At 39.3% G+C, this 20,736-nt stretch overlaps 2 protein-coding genes across 2 annotated transcripts; both read left to right on the top strand.

Annotated features, from left to right (window-relative positions):
- Nucleotides 1-8,278: 8,278 nt before the first annotated feature.
- On the top strand, nt 8,279-10,414 carry LOC139307910 (disintegrin and metalloproteinase domain-containing protein 20-like). Its single transcript, XM_070931265.1, has one exon. The coding sequence runs from the start codon at nt 8,279-8,281 to the stop codon at nt 10,412-10,414; it is 2,136 nt and encodes a 711-aa protein (XP_070787366.1).
- Nucleotides 10,415-14,130: 3,716 nt separating this feature from the next.
- On the top strand, nt 14,131-16,290 carry LOC139311273 (disintegrin and metalloproteinase domain-containing protein 20-like). Its single transcript, XM_070935678.1, has one exon. The coding sequence runs from the start codon at nt 14,131-14,133 to the stop codon at nt 16,288-16,290; it is 2,160 nt and encodes a 719-aa protein (XP_070791779.1).
- Nucleotides 16,291-20,736: the final 4,446 nt, after the last annotated feature.

The raw sequence follows: 20,736 nt of genomic DNA, 5'->3' as shown, positions 1-20,736 counted from the left end.
GGATATGGAACAGCCTTAGGGTTCATTTTCAATCTTTGTCAGTAAAATTTCTAGAACTATGGGGAATAACAAAACTCTACAAAGGACTAAGAGATAGAACTCAGGGGTGAAATCCAGAAGGTTCTGACAGGTTCTGGAGACCGGTAGCAGAAATTTTGAGTAGTTCGGAGAACCGGCAAATACTACCTCTGGCTGGCCCCAGAGTGTGGTGGGAATGGAGATTTTGCAATGTCCTTCCCCCAGGAGTGGGGTGGGAATGGAGATTTGGCAATATCCTTCCCTCAGGAGCGGGGTGGGAATGGAGATTTTGCAGTATCCTTCCCCCTGGATTGGGAAGGGAATGGAGATTTTGCAATATCCTTCCCCCAGGAGCGGGGTGGGAATGGAGATTTTGCAGTATCCTTCCCCTGCCACACCCACCAAGCCATGCCCACCAAGCCACACCACGCCCACCAAGCCATGCCCACAGAACTGGTAGTAAAAAAAATTTGAATTTCACCATTGATAAAACTGTTGTAGTAAGTGGTTGCTTGTGGATGCTTTTTCGCCTAAGACTCTTGTGGAAGCTTTCCCTCTAAATATTTTGAAAAATCATTCCAGTTGATAGTGAAAAGCCTCAGAACCGAGGAGCAAATGAGGAAAGGATATCTATTTACAACACATGGTTTTGTTTTAGGAGGGGATTTGAAGTAGATGAACAAAGAATTGTATAACAATGCCACAGTGCCACCAATGATGATAATGACAATAATGATGATTATCTGTACAGTGAACATCACCAAGTTTAAATTGAATATGTTCTAAGTGAAGGCTTCTGAATCCTGGAGGTGGGGGAGTTTGCAGTCAGCAATGTCACATTCAATAATTTAACACCCAAATATTGCTCTGTATTTTAAATCTGACAAGATCTCAACCTGCACCTTTTCTAAAAAAAAATTGAGTGTGTGGTCCTGTTAGTGGTGTTTACAGTCGACCCAAACTTTTCACATAAATTCCAATTCACGATTTTTGCAATTGTTTTCATGGTGTTACTTTGAGTCAGTTTAGACAATTTTGCTGCAGCCACTAATGAGATTATATTTTCAAATTTCATTTAATATAATTTAATCCCTGCTTAACTGGGTGTCGATTGCTGGTGACCACGCAATCTTATTTATATATAAGCATTTTGGGACAATGGTAGGACTTGCGTCTGTTGGAACTGTATGTAGCTGTTGTGGCCCCGCCCTCCAAGCCTATCTCATTGGAGGAAGAAGGCTCCGAACATGAAGAAGAGGAGTCAGCCAGGCCTCCCTCTCCAGGCCCCTCCCCTCTGGCACTGCCTCAAGTGCCGGCCGAGGAAGAGGAGATTAGTCAGGAGCCAGGTGTCTCTGATGAGAGCGAGGGAGGTGATCTGTCGTTCCTGGATCCACGTCAATGAAGGCGTGATAAATGGTTGCAGCAGTTAAGGAGGCATGCCAGGGATTATAACTGAGTCACTGGACCACACCCCAGAGACTATATAAGAGAGTGTGGTGGCCATTTAAGACTATGTGACGGACAAAAACTAACTCTGGCTAGTCACTTGAACAACGCTTAAAGCTGCGTTAAAACCTTAAAGCAAGGTTTCTTGCTTTGGAACTGGACTATTTGCAATTTGTATGTATTTTTCTGTTTATCTGATGAAGTAGCGCCCTTGGCAGCCGATGCTCGTATAGCTGCCAAGTTTTAGATAACAACCTGTGTGTGTGCCAAGTGCTTTCTTAACCCTTGGCTGACTGTGTTTGTGTGTGTGTGGAGACGGGGACAGAACAGTAGCAGTCATTGGGCAAGTGCTATTGAATCATATGGAACTTTGTTTGTTTTTTGATTTCTGAAATATTTGCCCATGAACTGGGACATGTTTTTGGAATAGTACATGACAGACAATTATGTCATTGTGGAAAGCCTAAGTCCGTTATGGCACCATATGCAGCAGAGACTGATAAATTTAGAAACTACAGTTACAAGGATTATTTCCACTATAGAAACACTGGCTGTTTATTTGTCCAACCAGACACTAACACAATGTTTAAATCTGAATCCTGTGGTAACAAAATAGTGGGAGTTTGTAACTCTCTCAAACACTGTCACTGTAATGTTGGATGGGCCCCTCCAGACTGCAGAAATACAGGCTATGGAGGTAGCATAGACAATGGGCCACTTCCACTAACAGTACAGTCTAAAGCTAATATGAAAACCTCAGAAGGTTTTGTTGCTAGAATACTCTGTGCCAGTGGTGAAATCCAAATTTTTTTTACTACCCATTCTGTGCGTGCGGTGCGTGCGGTGTGGCATGTGGGCGTGCGGTACGGCATGTGGGCGTGCAGGTACGGCTTGGTGCATGCGGTGTGGCATGTGGGCGTGGCTTGGTGGATGTGGCAGGGGAAGGATACTGCAAAATCTCCATTCCTATGCCACTCCTGGGGGAAGGATATTGCAAAATCTCCATTCCCACCCCATTCTGGGGCCATCCAAAGGTGGTATTTGCCCGTTCTCCAAACTACTCAAAATTTCCACTGCCGGTTCTTCGAACTGCTCAAAATTTCCGCTATCGGTTCTCTAGAACCTGTCAGGACCTCCTGGATTTCACCCCTGCTCTGTGTCCTTTATTTCACAATTGTTTCTGCTGGCCTGGCTATCTGGTTCGAGGATGGGCTGAGAGACCAGTAAGGAAAATTTCAAGGAAGAGTCCATGCTACAAAGTCAAAAGATGAAGGGGCACCAGTGTAACTCACCCTTGCTAAGAATGCACAACTCATGTGGTATAATCACAGGAATTAGTGTATTTTTTTTGGGGGGGGGAGGCATCTGGAATTTCAATGTATTAAATTAAAATTGTTTTCATTTTGTAGCTTAAAACTCCAAGTTCAAATTTTGGAGGAAGAGAGAATTCACCTTGTCCCAGTGTGATGCTTCCTACTTCCCATCAACATGCAGGATGGGTTTTTTTTTTTGTTTTGTTTTTTTTGTAAATGTTTTATTTGCAGTTTTCCTTTAACAACCAACATATTTTGTGGACAGTGTAATGACTGGGTCTATACAATTTTACACAGTGCTAACAATAATAATACAATTACAGATAACATAGTTTTTGTCTTCCAACTTCTGACCTTAATAAACTCATTATAATTATGAAATATTATTTTATATATCAATATCCACTTATTGGGGTTCTTCCATATTCATCTCTTTATCGTTAAACACTACTATTCTCTCTTAATGATTCTTTATTGCTTTCTCCAAAGATATATTTAAACAATTACATGTCTTACAATGTTTTTATTGGCCCCATTAGATCACCAATATTTTATTATTTTAAATATTACTCAAATTCCACCAAATTCCCGATATCTCAGTTTTCTGTAGACACCAATAAAACCATTTATTAATAAAAAAAAAAATCGGTCCCAGGGTTTTGTCTATAAATCTGCTGAATTTGTAATCCTTCAAGCTATAAATTCCAAAATATTTTGCTTGCTATTAATCATAATAATACATTTAAATATGTGCTAATCACAATCTTCCATCTCCTAACCGCAGTATGTTCATGTGTATAGTAAATTCTATATTATATCTCTATATGTGTTACTATTTTTCCAAATTTCTATTTGTTTCTACTAATTTTTAATATCATCCCAGTATTACAAAATATTGTATCTCTATCTGTCATCTCTCAGCCTTTTTTGAATTTCATTATTTATTGACTTTTTGGTAATTCTTTTATATTTCTCTCTTGGTATCCTATATATCTTTCTAACATTTTTACGTAATCTGAATGTTCCCTTTACCTTACCACTTATCTCCTTCTGCTGCATCATTTGGATGCCCATTCATAATCTTTTCATTATTTTTGGGAAGGCTTCCTTTTTTTCCTCTGTGCTATTGTAAGCTCTTACAGAGTTAACTATTGGATTCTTAATCTTTATTTTTATTATCTTTTCGCTATTTTTGTTTTCCTGTAGCATATTTTGGTTTGTCCCCTCCACCACTCCTGATTTCTCATCTATCTTCTGAATATTTTGTTCATCTTTTCCTACTATTTGTTGAGGATCTATCATTTCTTCATCTGTTATTTTTCTTCTTTTGCTTCATAAAATGATCTGTCATGTGATGTTGATGGTCCAAGTCCAACTTAGCTCCATTATTTTCCAATTGTTCTCGCCACGACATCAGCCGGACGTCTGAATCATCTGAAGGTGTTTGATTGAGTCTGGTTGTGCATCGACCTGCAGTCATCATCAGTGGGCCTCTGAAGAGCACTCTCCAGGATAGCCTTAAAAATGAAGTACCATACTTTTCAGAGTATAAGACGCACCCCCCCCAAATGTGGGTGAAAATTGTGGTGCGTCTTATACACTGAATGTTGCTGAAGCCCTTCCCACAACTCAGATGGTTGCCTTCCAGCAATGCTTTCCTCTACTCCTACCCCTATTTTTAACTGGTTCACAACTTTATTTCAATTGATCCCCAGATATAGTCTCCTCCACACCTACCTTTTTATTTTTTGCTAGTTTACAGTTTTGCTTTAACTGTTAGCCAGCGTATGCTTTCCTCCACTCCTAACTGTATTTTGGCTAGTTCACAGCTTTGCTTTAACTGCTTTCCAGTGCATATTTCCTCCACTCCTAACTCCTATTTTTATTTTTCACTGGTTCTCAGTTTGCATTAACTGTTCTCCAGTATGATACTTTCCTCCACTCCTACCCTATTTGTAAGACTGGGTCTCAGCTTTTCTTTAACTGATCACCAGAATCTTGCTTTATATTTTCCTCCACTCCAAGATCTCTTATTCAATTATTTAGCTTCAAATTACTTCAAAGTGTATCCAAAGACCTGCTGGCGGGGGCTTGGCAGACAGGGTTTTTGCGGGGCTCCGAAGAGCCCGCTATTTCTCTGTCTGGATCTCCGCGGCACCAACCGGAAGTTGGCATTGGTCGGACTTTTTGATGATCTCTGGCAGGAGCAGGATGGGGTAGTGCATTCATGCTTGACCCTTACTTGACCTCCTGGCAGCTTTTGATACCATCGACCATGGTATCCTTCTACAGTGGCTTAGGGGTTTAGTAGTTAGGGGCTTTGTGCTATCATCCATCAACATGGACTGAGATATCATCAATATGCTGATGATACTCAGTTATATGTTTCAGCCCATGGTGAGTTAAGTAATAGCGTGATCTCCTTTGAACAGTACCTGGAGGCTGTTAGGGGCTGGATGGGGAGCAACAGGTTGAAATTGAACCCTGACAAGATTGAGTGACTCTGGGTTTGGGGCTCTTTGGTCAATGGACAATTTCCATCTATGGTCTAGAAGGAGGTGGCACTGCCTCAAATACACCCACTGCATAATCCGGGGGTTCTCCTGGATTTGCAACTCCTGCTAAAAGAGCAGGTGGCAGTTTTGGATAAAAGAACCCTTGCAAACTGCAAGCTGTGCACCAATAACACCCTTTCCTGGACCTACAATCCCTATTCACTATCACTCATGCCTTAGTCACCTGTCTTGACTATTGCAATGCGCTCCTCATGGGGCTGCCCTTAAAAAGCATCTGGAAGCTCCAGTTGATTCAAAATGAAGTGGCCCACATGGTTTTGTGCAGACCTCTATATGCACATGTGTCATATCTCCCACGGGAGTTGCATTGTTAGCCAATTTGCCTCCAGGTGCAATTCAAGGTGCTGGTTGTCACCTTTAAAGCCCTTCATGCTTGGGACCAGGTTATCTGAGTGACCATCTCTTGCTGATCACATTCAGCTAACTCATTAGAGTGTGGAGCAGTTTCTCCCGGTTCGGACTGGTTCACAATAACCAGTAGTAAAACTGGCAGGAGGATCCGCCTACTGACCCAGACTCATTAAAGTTGATCTGCGCATGCACAGAAGTGTCTGCACATGCGCGCAGGCATGATGTGAACCGGTAGTAAAGGTAAGTAGAACCCATCCCTGGTGTGGAAGAAAAGAATGTTGCATGTCATGTCCTCTAAGGATGTTGCAGGTCGTGTCCCTCTGGTGGGACCTAGAAAAAGGGCCTTCTCCATAGTGGCTCTCTCCCTCTGGAATATTATCCTTCCAGAAATTAGACTGGTCCCCACTCTGAAACTCTTTTGTAAGGAACTGAAGGTGTGGTTTCACCAGCAGGTTTGGGGAATGCAGAATGGGATGGAGCCCTTTAAAGGGCTGATTTATTGCATGTACTGGCTGAAGGGTGTGTGTGTGTGTGTGTGTGTGTGTATGTGTATGTGTGTGTGTGTGTGTAGTGGCTGAAGGGGGTGGGCGGTTACTATTTTATTACTTTATTTATTATTATTTTTTAATACATTGTTTATTCATCTGTAAGCCACCTAGACTCTCTGTGAGTGAATAGGTGATTATAAGCATTCTCTAAAATAAATAAATAAATATAACAAAAGAGTCAAAAAGAAAATAAAAACAGGAGTCATCTACAATATACAGGGTAAGGACTGTATCAGCCAGTAGGTAGGTGAGACAGCAGAAGACCAGCATACAACATCCATGAACACTAACTAGCAGAGAGATGACACAATAAAACTCCTTAATCACATAACACAGAGATAGACTCGACCATAATTTGAATGGGGAAACGGTCAGCATCCTCGACCAAGTTAAACCCCAAAGTGCTAGGAAATTCTGGCAAACTTGGTATTCAGAACAAGTCAGCCATCAACAGACACATAGAGAAGTTGAAAAGAAAGCTAATAGAGCAAAACATTCATTTCTGGAATATAATTTTAATAGACTTTTGACCCCACTTAACAGGAGGTGTATAGAATCTGTAGTATCCAGTGCAGTCTTTGTTGAACAGGACAATTATTCTTCTTGTTTGCTGTTTTATGTAGTTTAAAATCATATCACTTTATAAACGACACAAACTTTTGCTGTTTTTCTTCCTCTTGTATCTTGCTCTCCCCTTTCATAAATGAAAAAGAGTTCAGTCTGATCAGCTTTTTAAGTGGGGTTTTTGTGCTAAGGAGGAAGGTTATGGTCTTTAATACAGTTTCACCCCCCAATATTGTAAATTTCATCAAGTACAAGTTTTAGGGAAAAATAGTATCGGAATTGTTTTCTACAGTCACCATACAATTTCCATTCCCAAACCTTCTCTTGGTTACTGTCAATCATTCCAAGCATCATTCCTTCCTAATGCTAAATCAACAGGAGATTAGGCAATAAATTCATATTTCTCGATATCTTACACTAGCTTCTGTTTAAAGCTCTGAAAAGTTGAATGGAATTTCAGGGGTTTCATGATTCTTCATACCAGATGATCAGAACTAAATAGCAAACCTAGCTTATAAATCTGATGTTTTGCTGGTAGATAGTGGTCCCCTCTTAGATTTGAAGAACTGAGATTAACTAGACTGACATGCTTCTCTCCCTCTCCCTCTCTCTTCCTCCCTCCCTGTCTCTCGCTCCCGTTCCCTGCTTGCCTGTTCTCTGCTAGCTGTCTGGTTTTTTTGGTATTTTCAATAAGGTTGAATATTCTTAAGGCAAAGGCTGGGCCATTTGGTATGTAAAAAGAATCAATACTAAAATATCTATATCTAATATCTAATATCAATATCTAAAAATGACCTTTGTGTTTGGAGGAAAAATCAAACTATCTTGAATTAGAAATCACAAAGTCCAGCAGATTATTAGTTTTGAGCTTTTACAAAGCCACACCTCTCCTGGTGTGATAGGCTACTTCCCTAGAAATAATCGATTTCAATTCACAGCTTCAGCCAACCAGAACAAATATGCAGTTCATTCCTGCTAGATAAATTATGCAACAGTAGTATACGAACAGTAATCAAGCTGTGGAAACTGGAAACTTCAAATGATTAAATAATGAGTTATCATAATAACATTTTATTTATTTATTTATTTATTTACAAATATTTATATGCCACCCTTCTCCCAAAAGACTCAGGGTGGCGAACACAAGTTAAAAAACATACAATAATAAAGGAAAATCCTAATTAAAAAACAATTAAAACAGGGTCAAATAAATAATAAAACTCAATATTTCATAAATATTGCTTTGCTTTTGTATTCTATATTTGATTCTTTAAACTCCGCCTCCATTCCAGAATATACTGCATTTTCTGTTGCTATGTACAGAATCCTCATTTTCAAACGTTTAAGCCTGTCCCAACATCTCTGTCTCTCTCACACACAAATACACTCAATTTCCCTGTGCCCATCCATATTCGGATTTGTTTTCTAGAATAGGGTCAGTTCCTACACTCGTTCTGTGAAAATGAGTACCTGTGTGGCATTATTGAGTGTGGTATTGCTGAAGATCATCCAAAATGAAGCTTCTAGACAGGCACCTCCTCAGGGCTTCAGATATGCCTCTTATGATGTGATCATCCCAAGGAGGCTGTCTCCCAAGTATGGACATGAAGAACCCCTGCATGTGAGCTACCTCCTGCACATTGAAGGAAATCCCCAGGTGCTGTTCCTCAGGCAAAGAAGGAATTTCATCCCAAAGGCCTTTCCTGTCTTCACCTATGATACAGCAGGAGATCTCCAGGTGGATCACCCATTTATCAAGGTTGACTGTTTCTACAATGGATTTATACAGAGAAAGTCCTCTTCTCGAGTCACCCTCAGTACATGTTCAGGAGGACTGAGAGGTCTCCTGCAAATGGAAAATAAGACCTATGAAATTGAACCAGTCCAGGAATCTTCTACCTTTCAACACGTGGTGTTTCAGTTAGAAGTAGAGGAAGGGGCTCTCCGAATGGCTTGTGGAGTAGGAGAGGAAGAGCACGGCCATCAACAGGACATAATTCCTGAAACACAGAATCTTGGAAACAAAGACGTTTTTGGAAAATCCTGGTGGCCACATACGAGATATGTTAAGGTAGCAGTTGTGATTGATCATGAACTATATTTGCAGTTTCACAGAAATGAATCTTTTATTACTATGCAAGTTCTAGATATTGTCCACACTGCAAATTCATTCTATGACTCTCTTTCTGTTCATTTGTCAATAGCAGGATTAATGATGTGGTCACAATACAACCCTATAACAATTACCTTTTCAGCAGATAAAACACTTACATTGTTTAATTATTGGAGAATTACCCATCTGCTTCATATTTTAGAAAATGATGTTGGTCACTTATTTGCATATAAGCATTTTAGTAAAGGTATAGTAGGCCTTGCCTATGTTGGAACCATATGTAGCAGTTTCTGGGCAAGTTCCATTGTATCATATAGAATTTCCAGTTTGTTTTTGATTTCTGAAATATTTGCCCATGAACTGGGACACGTTCTTGGAATGGGACATGATGAAGGATATTGTCATTGTGGAAAGAGTGAATGTATTATGGCACCATTTGCAGCAGAGACTGATAAATTTAGTAATTGCAGTTACAAGGATTATTTCCACTATAGAAACACTGACTGTTTATTTATCCCACCAGACACTAGCACAACATTTAAATTTGAATCCTGTGGTAACAAAAGAGTGGAAAAGGGAGAGCAGTGTGACTGTGGGTCAGAAACACAATGCAAGGCAGATCCCTGCTGTCAAGCTAATTGTATGTTGCGCCCTGCGGCTGTTTGTGCCTTTGGACTGTGCTGTGCTAACTGCCAATATCGTCAACGTGGAACTGTTTGCAGAGAGAAGATTAGCAGTTGTGATCTCCCTGAATATTGCAATGGGACCTCAGAGCACTGTCCAGAAGATGTGCATGTGCAAGATGGCGCCGTATGCAATGATGGTGTGCATTGTTATCATGGGAACTGCACGACTCATGATATGCAGTGCAAAATGATATTTGGTAGTGGAGCAACAGTTGCTTCTAAACTTTGCTTCATAGAAGTGAATAATAAAGGTGATCGCTTTGGCAACTGTGGCCTTAAACATGGAATTTACAAGGAATGTGATATTGGGGATAGCCTGTGTGGCCGTATCCAGTGTAAAAATACACAAATGCCTTCTTTGGAGGATCACACTACAATAATTCATACTTCCACTGGAGTTAATCAATGTTGGGGCACTGACTACCACACTGGGATGAAGGTAAATGATATTGGAGCAGTGAGAGATGGTACTCCTTGTGGCAATAACATGTTATGTATTGAGGGTAGTTGTGTCCATGTGTCAATTCTGAAATATGATTGTCATGTCACAACGTGTCACAATCGGGGAGTTTGTAACACTCTCAAACACTGTCACTGTGATGTTGGATGGTCCCCTCCAAACTGTAGAAATAAAGGCTATGGAGGTAGCATAGATAGTGGGCCACCTCCAGTTACAGTACAATCTGGAGATAGTATGAAAATCTCAGCTGTATCTGGAATACTTTGTGCTTTTTGTCTCCTAACTGTTTGTGCTTGTTTGGTTATCTGTTGCAAGGATGGACAAAGAATCCGATCATGATAATTTAAGGACAGAGTCCATGCTACGAAATAAAAAAATGAAGGAACACTAGTGTAACTCACCCTTGCTAAGAATCCACAATGCATCCAGTTTAAGCAAAGGAATTAATAGTCAATTTGAAAAACAAAGATATTTGAAATTTCAGTATTTTAAAGGTGTGTCCCAGACACATACCCTTTTGAAAAAACTGGCTTGTTTGAAGGGGAAGAAACCCTCTGATATAGGCAAAGTTCTGTGAGAATGAGTTGAGGAAATTTCTGCTTTGTAATGAAAAATAACTCTCCGGGACAGCCTTGAAAAGTAAGCATCTGAACTGAAGATACCTTAACTAGTAGCTGGCTATACCAACAGTACATTGGATGTCAAAGAAAGATCAAGAGGCATTGTTGATGATAGAGAATATGGGCCAGCCAACATAGCATTGCACACTGACACTTCTCTAACTGCGCCCTAGTAAATTATTGATGAAATTATTATGGATGTTCAGTTTTGTGAAGCCACTCAGTGACTATTGGAGAAAGACATCTCCAACATGGTCCTTTGTGTTATTCAATTTCAACTTTTCTCATCAATTTTACTGAGATTGATATGTTTTAAATAAAAAGTTCACTGTTTTCACTCCATGGGAAATATTATCTCTCAGTGTCATCAGTGTACCCAGCTATCACTTCCTCATACATAGCAGAAAACACATGTGCAATATAGAGGATTCCCTTCATTCATTTACCACCAATACTTCCTCTGGCTCCTGCCCAGCAGAAGAATTTAAATCAATTTCTAATAAATGGAACAATGTCCCTTCCTTCCTTCCTTCCTTCCTTCCTTCCTTCCTTCCTTCCTTCCTTCCTTCCTTCCTCCCTCCCTCCCTCCCTCCTCTCTTCTCAGGACACCTATAGGGCACTTTGCCCAGGTAAATTATTCCAGAACTTATTCAAACTCACCACACAAGTGAGGACAGCCCAGTGTGGCTCCCTCTCCCTTCTCCATTTAATTTGAACGTTACCATAACTAGACCTCCCTTTTGCTTCCAAGGCTGGCCAATTATGCTTATGTTCATCAGAGAGTTGGACAACTAAGAAAGAAGAAAATCCACCAGTGATTCAGTTCCAATGCAGCAGATGTTCTTGGACAAAGATCTGTTCCTTCCGTGATCCATTGCTATGTGACTCAGCTTGTGGTGTTTCCTCTTTACAAAGCCATGTCTTGACTCCCTGGTTACCAAGATCCCAATGCTATTAAGTTTAGTTGCCAGTCCTTCGCTGCCTTGTGCTCTACTGATGCATTTTTAAATTGTGAAGAAACAGGATGTCATATCCAAAACATGTCAACTAAGTGAATGAAATGGAAATAAGGGACCCAGAAGATTTCTTTCTATTTTAATGTTATATCCTATGGCTGCCCTATCTAAACTGGTACTGTGTCGAATTTGGTGAGGTTGCAATCTAACTTTTGTGCAGTTTTCAAGTAAGAAAAGACGTTCTATACTACTTTCCACTTATTTATTTTGAGAAATGACAGGGATGCCATTCACGAAGATTATTCAGATGTATGAGAAAGATTAACCTGTCATTCTGCATATTTATAAAGCACATTGAATGCATGGAGGAAGCTCACTCATCTACCATGTTGGGTGAAGCAGGAGTGGATGATACAAACTTGGCACTGCCAATAAACTAGTTCACATAACCAGTAAGCTATATCAGCTATTCCTGGACATGAAAAGATGGAGGGTGAAATGCAGGGGTGGGTTCCAAATCCCGTCGCTGCCAGTTTGCTCGTGCGCGTATGTGCAGCACTTCTGCACATGTGCAGAAGCGTCTGGACAAGTGGGTGGAGCCTCCCGCCGCTGCTACTGGTGTGGGTGTGAACCAGTAGCAAGCCACCACTGGTGACATGGAAATTTAGTATCAGTCCTAATACTTGACAGTCTATTCCTATTGCAGGCTGGTGAATGAACATCTGGGCAAGTGGCTATGGGGCAGCCTTAGGGTTCGGTCCCAATCTTTGCTACTAAAATTCTCTAGAAGGAACTATGGGGAATAAGAAAGTTCTCCTCCAGAGACTAAATCATAAAAATGTTGTAATAACTAGTTCCTTAATCTTTGTGGATTCCTTTTCCCCTAACACTCTTGTGGAAGTTTCCATCTAAATTGTTTTGAAAATTATTCAAGTAGATGGTGAAAAGCCACATACCAGAATAGCAAATAATGAAAGTCCACATGGTTTTTTTTTAGGAGGGGGTTTGGAGTAGATGCACAAAGAAATGTATAACAGTGGCCAGTTCCACCAATTCACAACCTGTAAAGACTTGCCTCTCCTCTCTCCTCAAGAAAGCAGAACTTTTGAAACAAGCATTATTTCAAAAGGAAACTTTTATTGAGAGAAAGCGATAGCAAGGATAGCAAGAATTTACCACCCAAAGACCGTTCGATTAAACGTTGAAAAAGTCCCTCCCATATGTCCAGCCCAAGTTGAGCCAATCCACGTGTGCGAAGTTGTTTTGAGAACTCGAGCCAAGAAAGGTGATAAGAAGTTGTTCTCAGACATCATTCTGGCTGCTTCATCAGAGCTGAGACAAAACAGAGGGCCCCAGGCAGTTCCCTCCCCCTCCCTTTCCCAAGCAGGTACATCAAAGCGACAGGAAAGCCAGAGACAGGAAAGGGGCTGTAAACGGAACATGCATTCCTCCCCACCAGAATAGCAGTGTCCCAACAGGGAGCTATGGGACCTGACATGCTGCCCTCCTAGGAAAAGGAGAGATCCACCTGGGAAAGAGAAATAATGAAGATAATTAGTGAGGTTTATCTGGGTACACGTCATGAAATTGTATCTTTTCATGAAAGGGTATCTTTTCAACCTGCCTACCCCACTAGCTATAGTAATGTTTCTCAACCTTAGCAACTTCAAGATGTGTGGAGTTTGATTCCCACAATGACGTCAACTCCCACATTTCTCTGCTAGTATGTTGATTGAGGAATTCTGGGAGTTCCTAAGTGAGAAACACTCATCTAGAGATAAAGCTGGTGTGTGTTTTTTTTTTAAATCCAGGTGTCAAAAGAGAAGGAAAACTCCTTTTTATGAATTCAGAATATTTGTGCAGCATTTTCCCAGAACCCATCCCTCTTTAATTAGGTGAAAACCAGTTCTGGCAATAATTTATAAACCTTTCCAAATGAGAAATGCCAAAGTACTTAATCATTAATGCATAGTTGTGCACCTTTTAAAAAGCCTTTTATTTCATCAATTCATAGAGAGAAAACTCAAAATGTTCAAATGACTTATCTAGAAAGTTGTTCAAATCAGGTCCAAAGAGAAATAACCCAGTGAACATGTCTACATTTAACGAGAAAAACAAACATTTACTACAAAAGGCCATCTATAGGAAGTGCTAGCAACACAAGTCACCCACTCCATAAAATATATATTTTTTTAAAAAATCCCAGAATTAGAAAGCAAATTCTGTTGATAAAGAAGCCTGGTTAGGTCTGCCATTCTACTCCATGTTTGATTCCACAAGCTCCACCCACATTCCAAAGGAAACCCCATTTACAGTTGCCTGATATAGAATCCTCTTCGTCTTTGTGGAAGACATTTTGTTTACAGTCTTATAAACTTGTTCCTAGATTCCGATCAGTTGCTGGAGGCTTCCTTCTCTGAATTGAAATGTCAGAAAATGTATTTTGTATTTTAAGGGATTCCTTTCTTTGCCAGAGAGTATGAATATTCATCTTCCCTGGCTGTTAGTGACATTCTTGATGAATTTCCTGACTGATACTGCCTCTCAGAAACCTCCTTGGGGCTTTATTTATGCTTCTTATGAAATAACCATCCCAAAGTCATTAACGGTCAAATTTGGACAACAGAAATCCAGGAATATGACCTATTTGTTTCAAATTGAGGGGAGGAATCTTGTAATGCACCTAAAGCAGAAAAGAAGCTTAATCCCCAAACATCTGCCCATCTTCACTTATAGTAAGGATGGGGATCTCCAGCTTGATTATCCATTCTTCAGGGATGACTGTTACTATGCTGGTATTGTAGAGGGTGAGCCCTTCTCTCTGGCCATCATCAGCACTTGCTCTGGAGGACTCAGGGGCCTACTGCAATTTAAAAATAAAATTTATGAAATAGAGCCACTTCCAGAATCCGCTACATTTCAACATGTAGTCTTTCGATTAGAAGAAAAGATGGGAGTCATTCCAATGATGTGCGGCCTAACACAGGAAGAGCAAAGACATCAAGAAGCCATGATCCAAAATGCTGACAAAAAACCAGACAAAAGTATATCTAAAGCAAATTGGTGGTCACACGAGAGGTATGCAGAGATAGCTATTGTGATTGATCATGAACGGTTTTTGAAATTTGGCAAAAATGAAACTCTTACTGCTATAAATGTTTTGGATATCTTCTACATTGCAAATGTACTGTATGAGCCTCTTTCTGTTCATTTGTCTATTGCTGGACTAGAAATATGGTCAGAAAGAAATCTTATATCAATTCATGATGACATCATTGAAACACTTGAAGAATTCACTAATTGGAGAAGAGACGCATTACTTGCTCATTTACCAAATGATGCTGGTCACTTATTTATATTTAAGAATTTCGGCCGTGCTATAGGATTAGCATACTTAGGAAAGATTTGTGATGATAATAGTGGCTCAGCTGTTGAATCATATGTTACTTCCAGTTTGTACCGTATTTCTAACACATTTATCCATGAACTAGGACATAATCTTGGCATGCAACATGATTCGGAATACTGTGTGTGTGATCGAGCAAAATGCATTATGGCCCTAACACAAGTAATAACCGATAAGTTTAGCAACTGCAGTTATATAGATTACTTCGAACACAGAAATTTGAACTGTTTGTTAATTCCACCAGACCCTAATAAAATATTTAAATTCAAATTCTGCGGCAACAAAGTAGTAGATAATGGAGAGCAATGTGACTGTGGTACCAAAGCTGAATGCAAGTTGGATCCATGTTGTCAATCTAACTGTAAGTTACATTTAGGGGCCACTTGTGCTTTTGGACAGTGTTGTACCAAATGTCAGTACGAAGTTACTGGAACAGTCTGCCGAAATAAGACAAGCAGTTGTGATCTTCCCGAGTACTGCAATGGAGTTTCTGAGAGGTGTCCCCAAGATGTTTATGTGCAAGATGGTGCCCCATGCAATGATGGTGCATATTGTTATAATGGGAATTGCAATACTCATGATAGACAATGCAAAGCTATCTTTGGCAGCAAAGCAACAGTTGCTTCAGAAGTTTGCTTTAGAGAAATGAATACTCAAGGTGATCGGTTTGGCAACTGTGGCCTTAAACATGGAATTTATAACAAATGTATACCTAAGAATATTCTATGCGGTCGTATCCAGTGTGAAAATGTGGAAAGCTTGCCCTCTTTGGAGGATCACACCACCATAGTTCAAACTTCCAAGGGCAATAAACAATGCTGGGGAACTGATTACCACAGTGGGATGAAGATCATCGATATTGGAGCAGTGAGAGATGGCACTCCTTGTGGCAATGGCATGATGTGTATTAACAAGGAGTGTGTTAATGTGTCCCTTTTGAGATATGATTGCGATGTCACAAAGTGCCATAATCATGGAATATGCAACAATTTCAAGCATTGTCACTGTGAGCAAGGCTGGGCTCCCCCACACTGCCAAGAGGAAGGAAATGGTGGCAGTATTGACAGTGGCCCGCCACCTCTCTATGAACGCGAGAGACTTCATCCCAAAATGAAAATTATCTTAGCAATTGTATTTCCTCTTTGTGCCCTTGTCCTTTTTGGTGCCTATTTTAGGAACCAAATTGTACATAGAACCAGGGAGTCTGAGGGAAGATTTAGTCAACAGGAATGAAAAGTGAAAAAAGGCTCATGGTAAGTCATGGAAATGAACCAGGGTTCATGAGTCAAATCTTTAATAAGATAATATTGGATAATACTAAGCAAAAGAGACTGGCATCTTGTTCAGTAAGCACTGGCGTCTGTAGGGATGCCAACAGAAGTCAAATTGATGTTACCAGCATGGTACAGCCATGATTCAATCCTGGTCCTTTTCTATGTGAATTGTGAGCTTGTACTCATGCCTCAAAGGGGCCTAGCTTGTGATGGCACATTGCAATGTTGCTTTTGTCTTTCTGGGGAAAACAGCAACTTCCTGTTGCTTGTCATTAACTTGCCTGTAACTTTATTCTCCTTTCAAAGGCCCATTCTTTGTGGAATGTTTTGTCCCACAGCTTTTGTTCCCAGTTTGGATCTGACTCTCAAAAAAGGCTGTTAAGAAAGCATTGGAGTGAAATGCATGTGACTTCAAAGGTAATGACTCATGTATGCAGCTAATATGGGCAAGGACATGCACCTATGAAGTCGCAAGGAAGATGCTATGGGCCTTTTCTTTGCTGCTCTGTTTGAAAACTTCCTCTCTCTGTGTTCAGTCCAATGAGGTGAAGAAGTCCCAACTTTGATGTGCAAAATTCTCATTGTTTTGTGATCTAACTGCTGGATAAACATGCAGGAAAGACCAGAGCTGGGGGGAGACATGTTTCCTTACATTATCCTGGGAGTTCAGCAGTTGTCTCTGACAGCACATGAATTTTTCTAGGCATACTTCCAAATTCTGTCTCAAGAGGTAAGGAACTATCTTCATGACTTAACATGAAAAGAATTAATAGAGAACACTGAGATCCATCATGAAATAATCCATTTCAATTCATTTTTTGAGATTTTAGAAGAAGTCCTGTCAGATAGTTCTGGTGTGTTGGTGACAGATGACTGAAGGTGAGAATTGATGGGGGAACTGGGAGTTGTAGAGAGAGAAGCTGCAGATGCATTAGAACTACAGCTTCCAGAATCCCCCAATATCTGAACTCTAATGTTGGTATTTTTCCCCAATTTCACCTACAGTCTTCTCGGTCTCATTTTCATTCTGGAAGAGAGACACAGATGGTTAGTCCTAGCAAAGAATTACTGTGTGTGACTTGGGCGGCCACATAATGTGTTTAATAAATTTAATTAATAAATAAATACAGCATCAGAGCATTTGAGAATTAATTTAGATATTTTGGAGCAGCAACATTCAAAGTACCACTTTAGGAAAGTTATTTTTCAGGGAATTCAATCAATTGTGCTTTTGATTACCTGTGTTTTAGCCTGTAGGTTTTGTCTCAAATTGACACGAATGATTAAAAGTCAGATGAAGTCCAGCAAAGGAATAGGAGCATAATAAGAATTCTGGTATTCTTAATGAATTAATTTAATTCTATTCTGAAGCAAATTGATTTGAAGTTATCATCTTCCAGATAAGGTAGAGATCGGAATATAGTTAAATGTAAGATTTTGCATTTCAAACATTAATATAAGTTGCAACCCACACATTTAACCCAATGCCTCACATTTCTCTGAATGATGGAACATGACAGTATGTGCTATGTGTTCTCAGTAACCTAGGGAATAATAGCATATCACTACTTTAGATCCCTCCCAAGGATGTATGTTGTAAAGGTCGATTTTTCTGTTTTCATTTTAAAGATGCAGAAACTTTGAGGTATCTACTACTGTACCTTGTAATAGTGTACATTACATATTTATAATTATTGATGAATTGTAATGCAAAACTTTCTCCTAAATAAATATTTCCTGTTGCCTTCTGGTACAAATCTGTTCTATGTTTTAATGTCTGGTTTCTGTGTTTCTTTCTTAAGAATAATTAGTTTGCACAGATTAAGGGTTTTTGCCCCATTTCTGCTGTATTTCTTCATATTTGATACTTTTGTTTTTGTTGCTTTAGAACAGGATTTGAACTGAAGTAAATGTTAATCCATTTATCCATTAATTCATGGTTGTCTGCAGAACCAGTTCAGCCTTAGAATTCTATTATCTCAGTCCTACTGGAGAAGTCCAGAAAAAAACACACCAAATAACATTATAAATAAAAAAGCACTAAAGTAATGGTTTTGGGAACCTTGCATTATCCAATTTCTGTTATATAGCCTGTATATTATTTAGAGCAGACTTCTTCAGCATAGTGAAATTTTCAATACCCGCAAGAAATGATGGTTTCTGCATAATCCTGAATCCCACAGTTTAAGGGCTCCAGTTCACATAGAAGCCTTCACATGTTCCTCTCTACTGCCAAAGTTTACATGGGAAGTAGAATGAATAATACAAAGACAAAATTACTAATCAAGAAAAGGCACGTTGACTTCCGGTTTGCTCTTCGTAGCCACCAGACGGTCTCTTGGGACCGCCAGCCCCTTCGCCTGTAAAGAGCCGCCTGTACAGCGCAAAGGCGGCTCGAAAAACCCCATTTCCAGGAGGAAATGTGGGATAGAGCAGGTGAGTGCAGGTAGAGCTCTCCGTAGCCCCCAGGGGTTTTTTTTTTACTACGAAGACAAGCCTTTTAAGATATTTAACAGATTAACTAAAGATGATGAGATTTGGATTTGGATCTGTGACCCTAAATTGCAAGTATTAATACTTATTTTACAAAGGATATTCAACAAAGTAAAAAAGACCCCTTTTAAAATGACGATTGCCGAAACTGGAGCAGGGAAGCTGAAAAGAGAAAGTCCTTCCGTTTCTTATTAAGTTACAAAATAGCAGAATAAATGCTCCTGGTTACATTTGAAGGGATTTGAGCTGGATCTGTGACCTCGAATTGCAAGTATTTCACTTATTTTATAACAATTATTGAAGAAGGAAAAGGAAAAGGAAAAAAGAATCTTTAAAAAGGGCGACTGCCGAGGCTTGAGAAGGGGCTGAAAGGGAGAGTCCTTCCGTTTCTTATTGAGATACAAAGTAGCTGAATAAATATTTTTGGCTACACTTTAAAATAAAGCTCTACTTTTGTGTTTTTTCTTTTCCTGGAGATTTGATATTCATCTTGGTTGGAAAGAGGTTTTTTTTTTTTCTCTGCTGCCTCTCTTTTCTTTTTAAGAAAAATAGTTTGTTTGTGTTGAAACATGGCATTAAAGTTGGACAAACAAGCAATGGGGGGGGATTCCCCCATTAACAAATTACGTGACCAAGTTTTAAAGCTCCAGTCTCAGAAAACCGATTTTAATATAATTGAATTTCTTTTGGAGGAGATTGTAAGAAGGGATGAGATTGTGAATCAGAACTTTGAAAAATTTAAGCAGGAAATTAAAGAATTAGTGCAATTAAAGTTTGATATTTTGAATCGAAAGATTATTAAAATGGCTAATGATCTTGTAGGATTTATGACTAAGTTGGATGAAAATACTAACTTATTAGAGTCTAAAGTGGAAGAAATTGAGGACAATTTGGATAATAAAATACAAAAAATTGAAAATGATTTGACAAATACTCAAGACAATAGCTCAGAAGAAAAATCTAAAATGGAGGTTGAACAAAAGTCTTGTAATGTAGAAAATTTACAACAACGGATTGAAAGAGAGGTCTTAATGATGCATTATAATTTTACAGAATATGCGATCAGACTCAGAGGTTTACAGGAAAATAACAGAGATGATTTAAGGAAAATATCTTCTGAAATTCTGGCTGGGATTTTAAAGGTTCAACCTGAGGAAGTGTTTTGTAGGATTGATAGAGTGTACAGAATAAACTCCTGGATTGCAAAGCAAAGGCAATTGCCTAGAGATGTGGTGATTTATTTTACAGACAAGGAAATTAGGAATAAAATTGTGCAAAATTCCTTCAATTCTACTTTGCAATTGTATGGAAGGAAGATATGGATCTACAAAGAGCTTCCCCCCAAGATGTTAATGGAAAGGAAGAAATTTGGTTTTCTGGTGACTGAGTTAAAATACAGAAATATTCCATTTAGGTGGAATGCCCCAGTTGGCATAATATTGAGATATCAAGGAGAAAGATACCAATTAGATACTGTTGAAAAAGCGGAAGAATTTTATCAAAAATTTTTGAAAATGAACTTAACATCTATAGGCGCAATACAGGATAAGCAGAAGGAGTTGGAAATAAAGGGAAAACATCGAATTACAGAGGTTGTGGTAGACAAACTGTCTTTGGATTCTCTTGATACTCCAGCTGGATTATCTACAAATATGAGAGAAGCGGCATCTGATTTCAACGTGATGATCCAACAAGATCAGTTTATAAAGCAGAATGAAAACCGATCAGTTGATATACAACTTGTAGAAAGGAAAACAGGATGGAAATCAAACCCACAAAAAGAAAAGAAAAAAAGAAATAGGTCTCATAAAAACAGAAATTTCTAAACTAAGCAACGGTGAAGCCAGTGATTTTAAAAAAAATGAATGAATATGTGAAAAGATAGTGGAGGCGAAGTATTGGTTAATATCAT

Source organism: Pituophis catenifer, unplaced genomic scaffold (assembly GCF_029215685.1).
Source record: "Pituophis catenifer annectens isolate HBS135680 unplaced genomic scaffold, rPitCat1.0.hap2 SCAF_1, whole genome shotgun sequence".
NCBI lineage: Eukaryota > Metazoa > Chordata > Lepidosauria > Squamata > Colubridae > Pituophis > Pituophis catenifer.
This window is presented reverse-complemented; position numbering and strand designations above follow the sequence as displayed.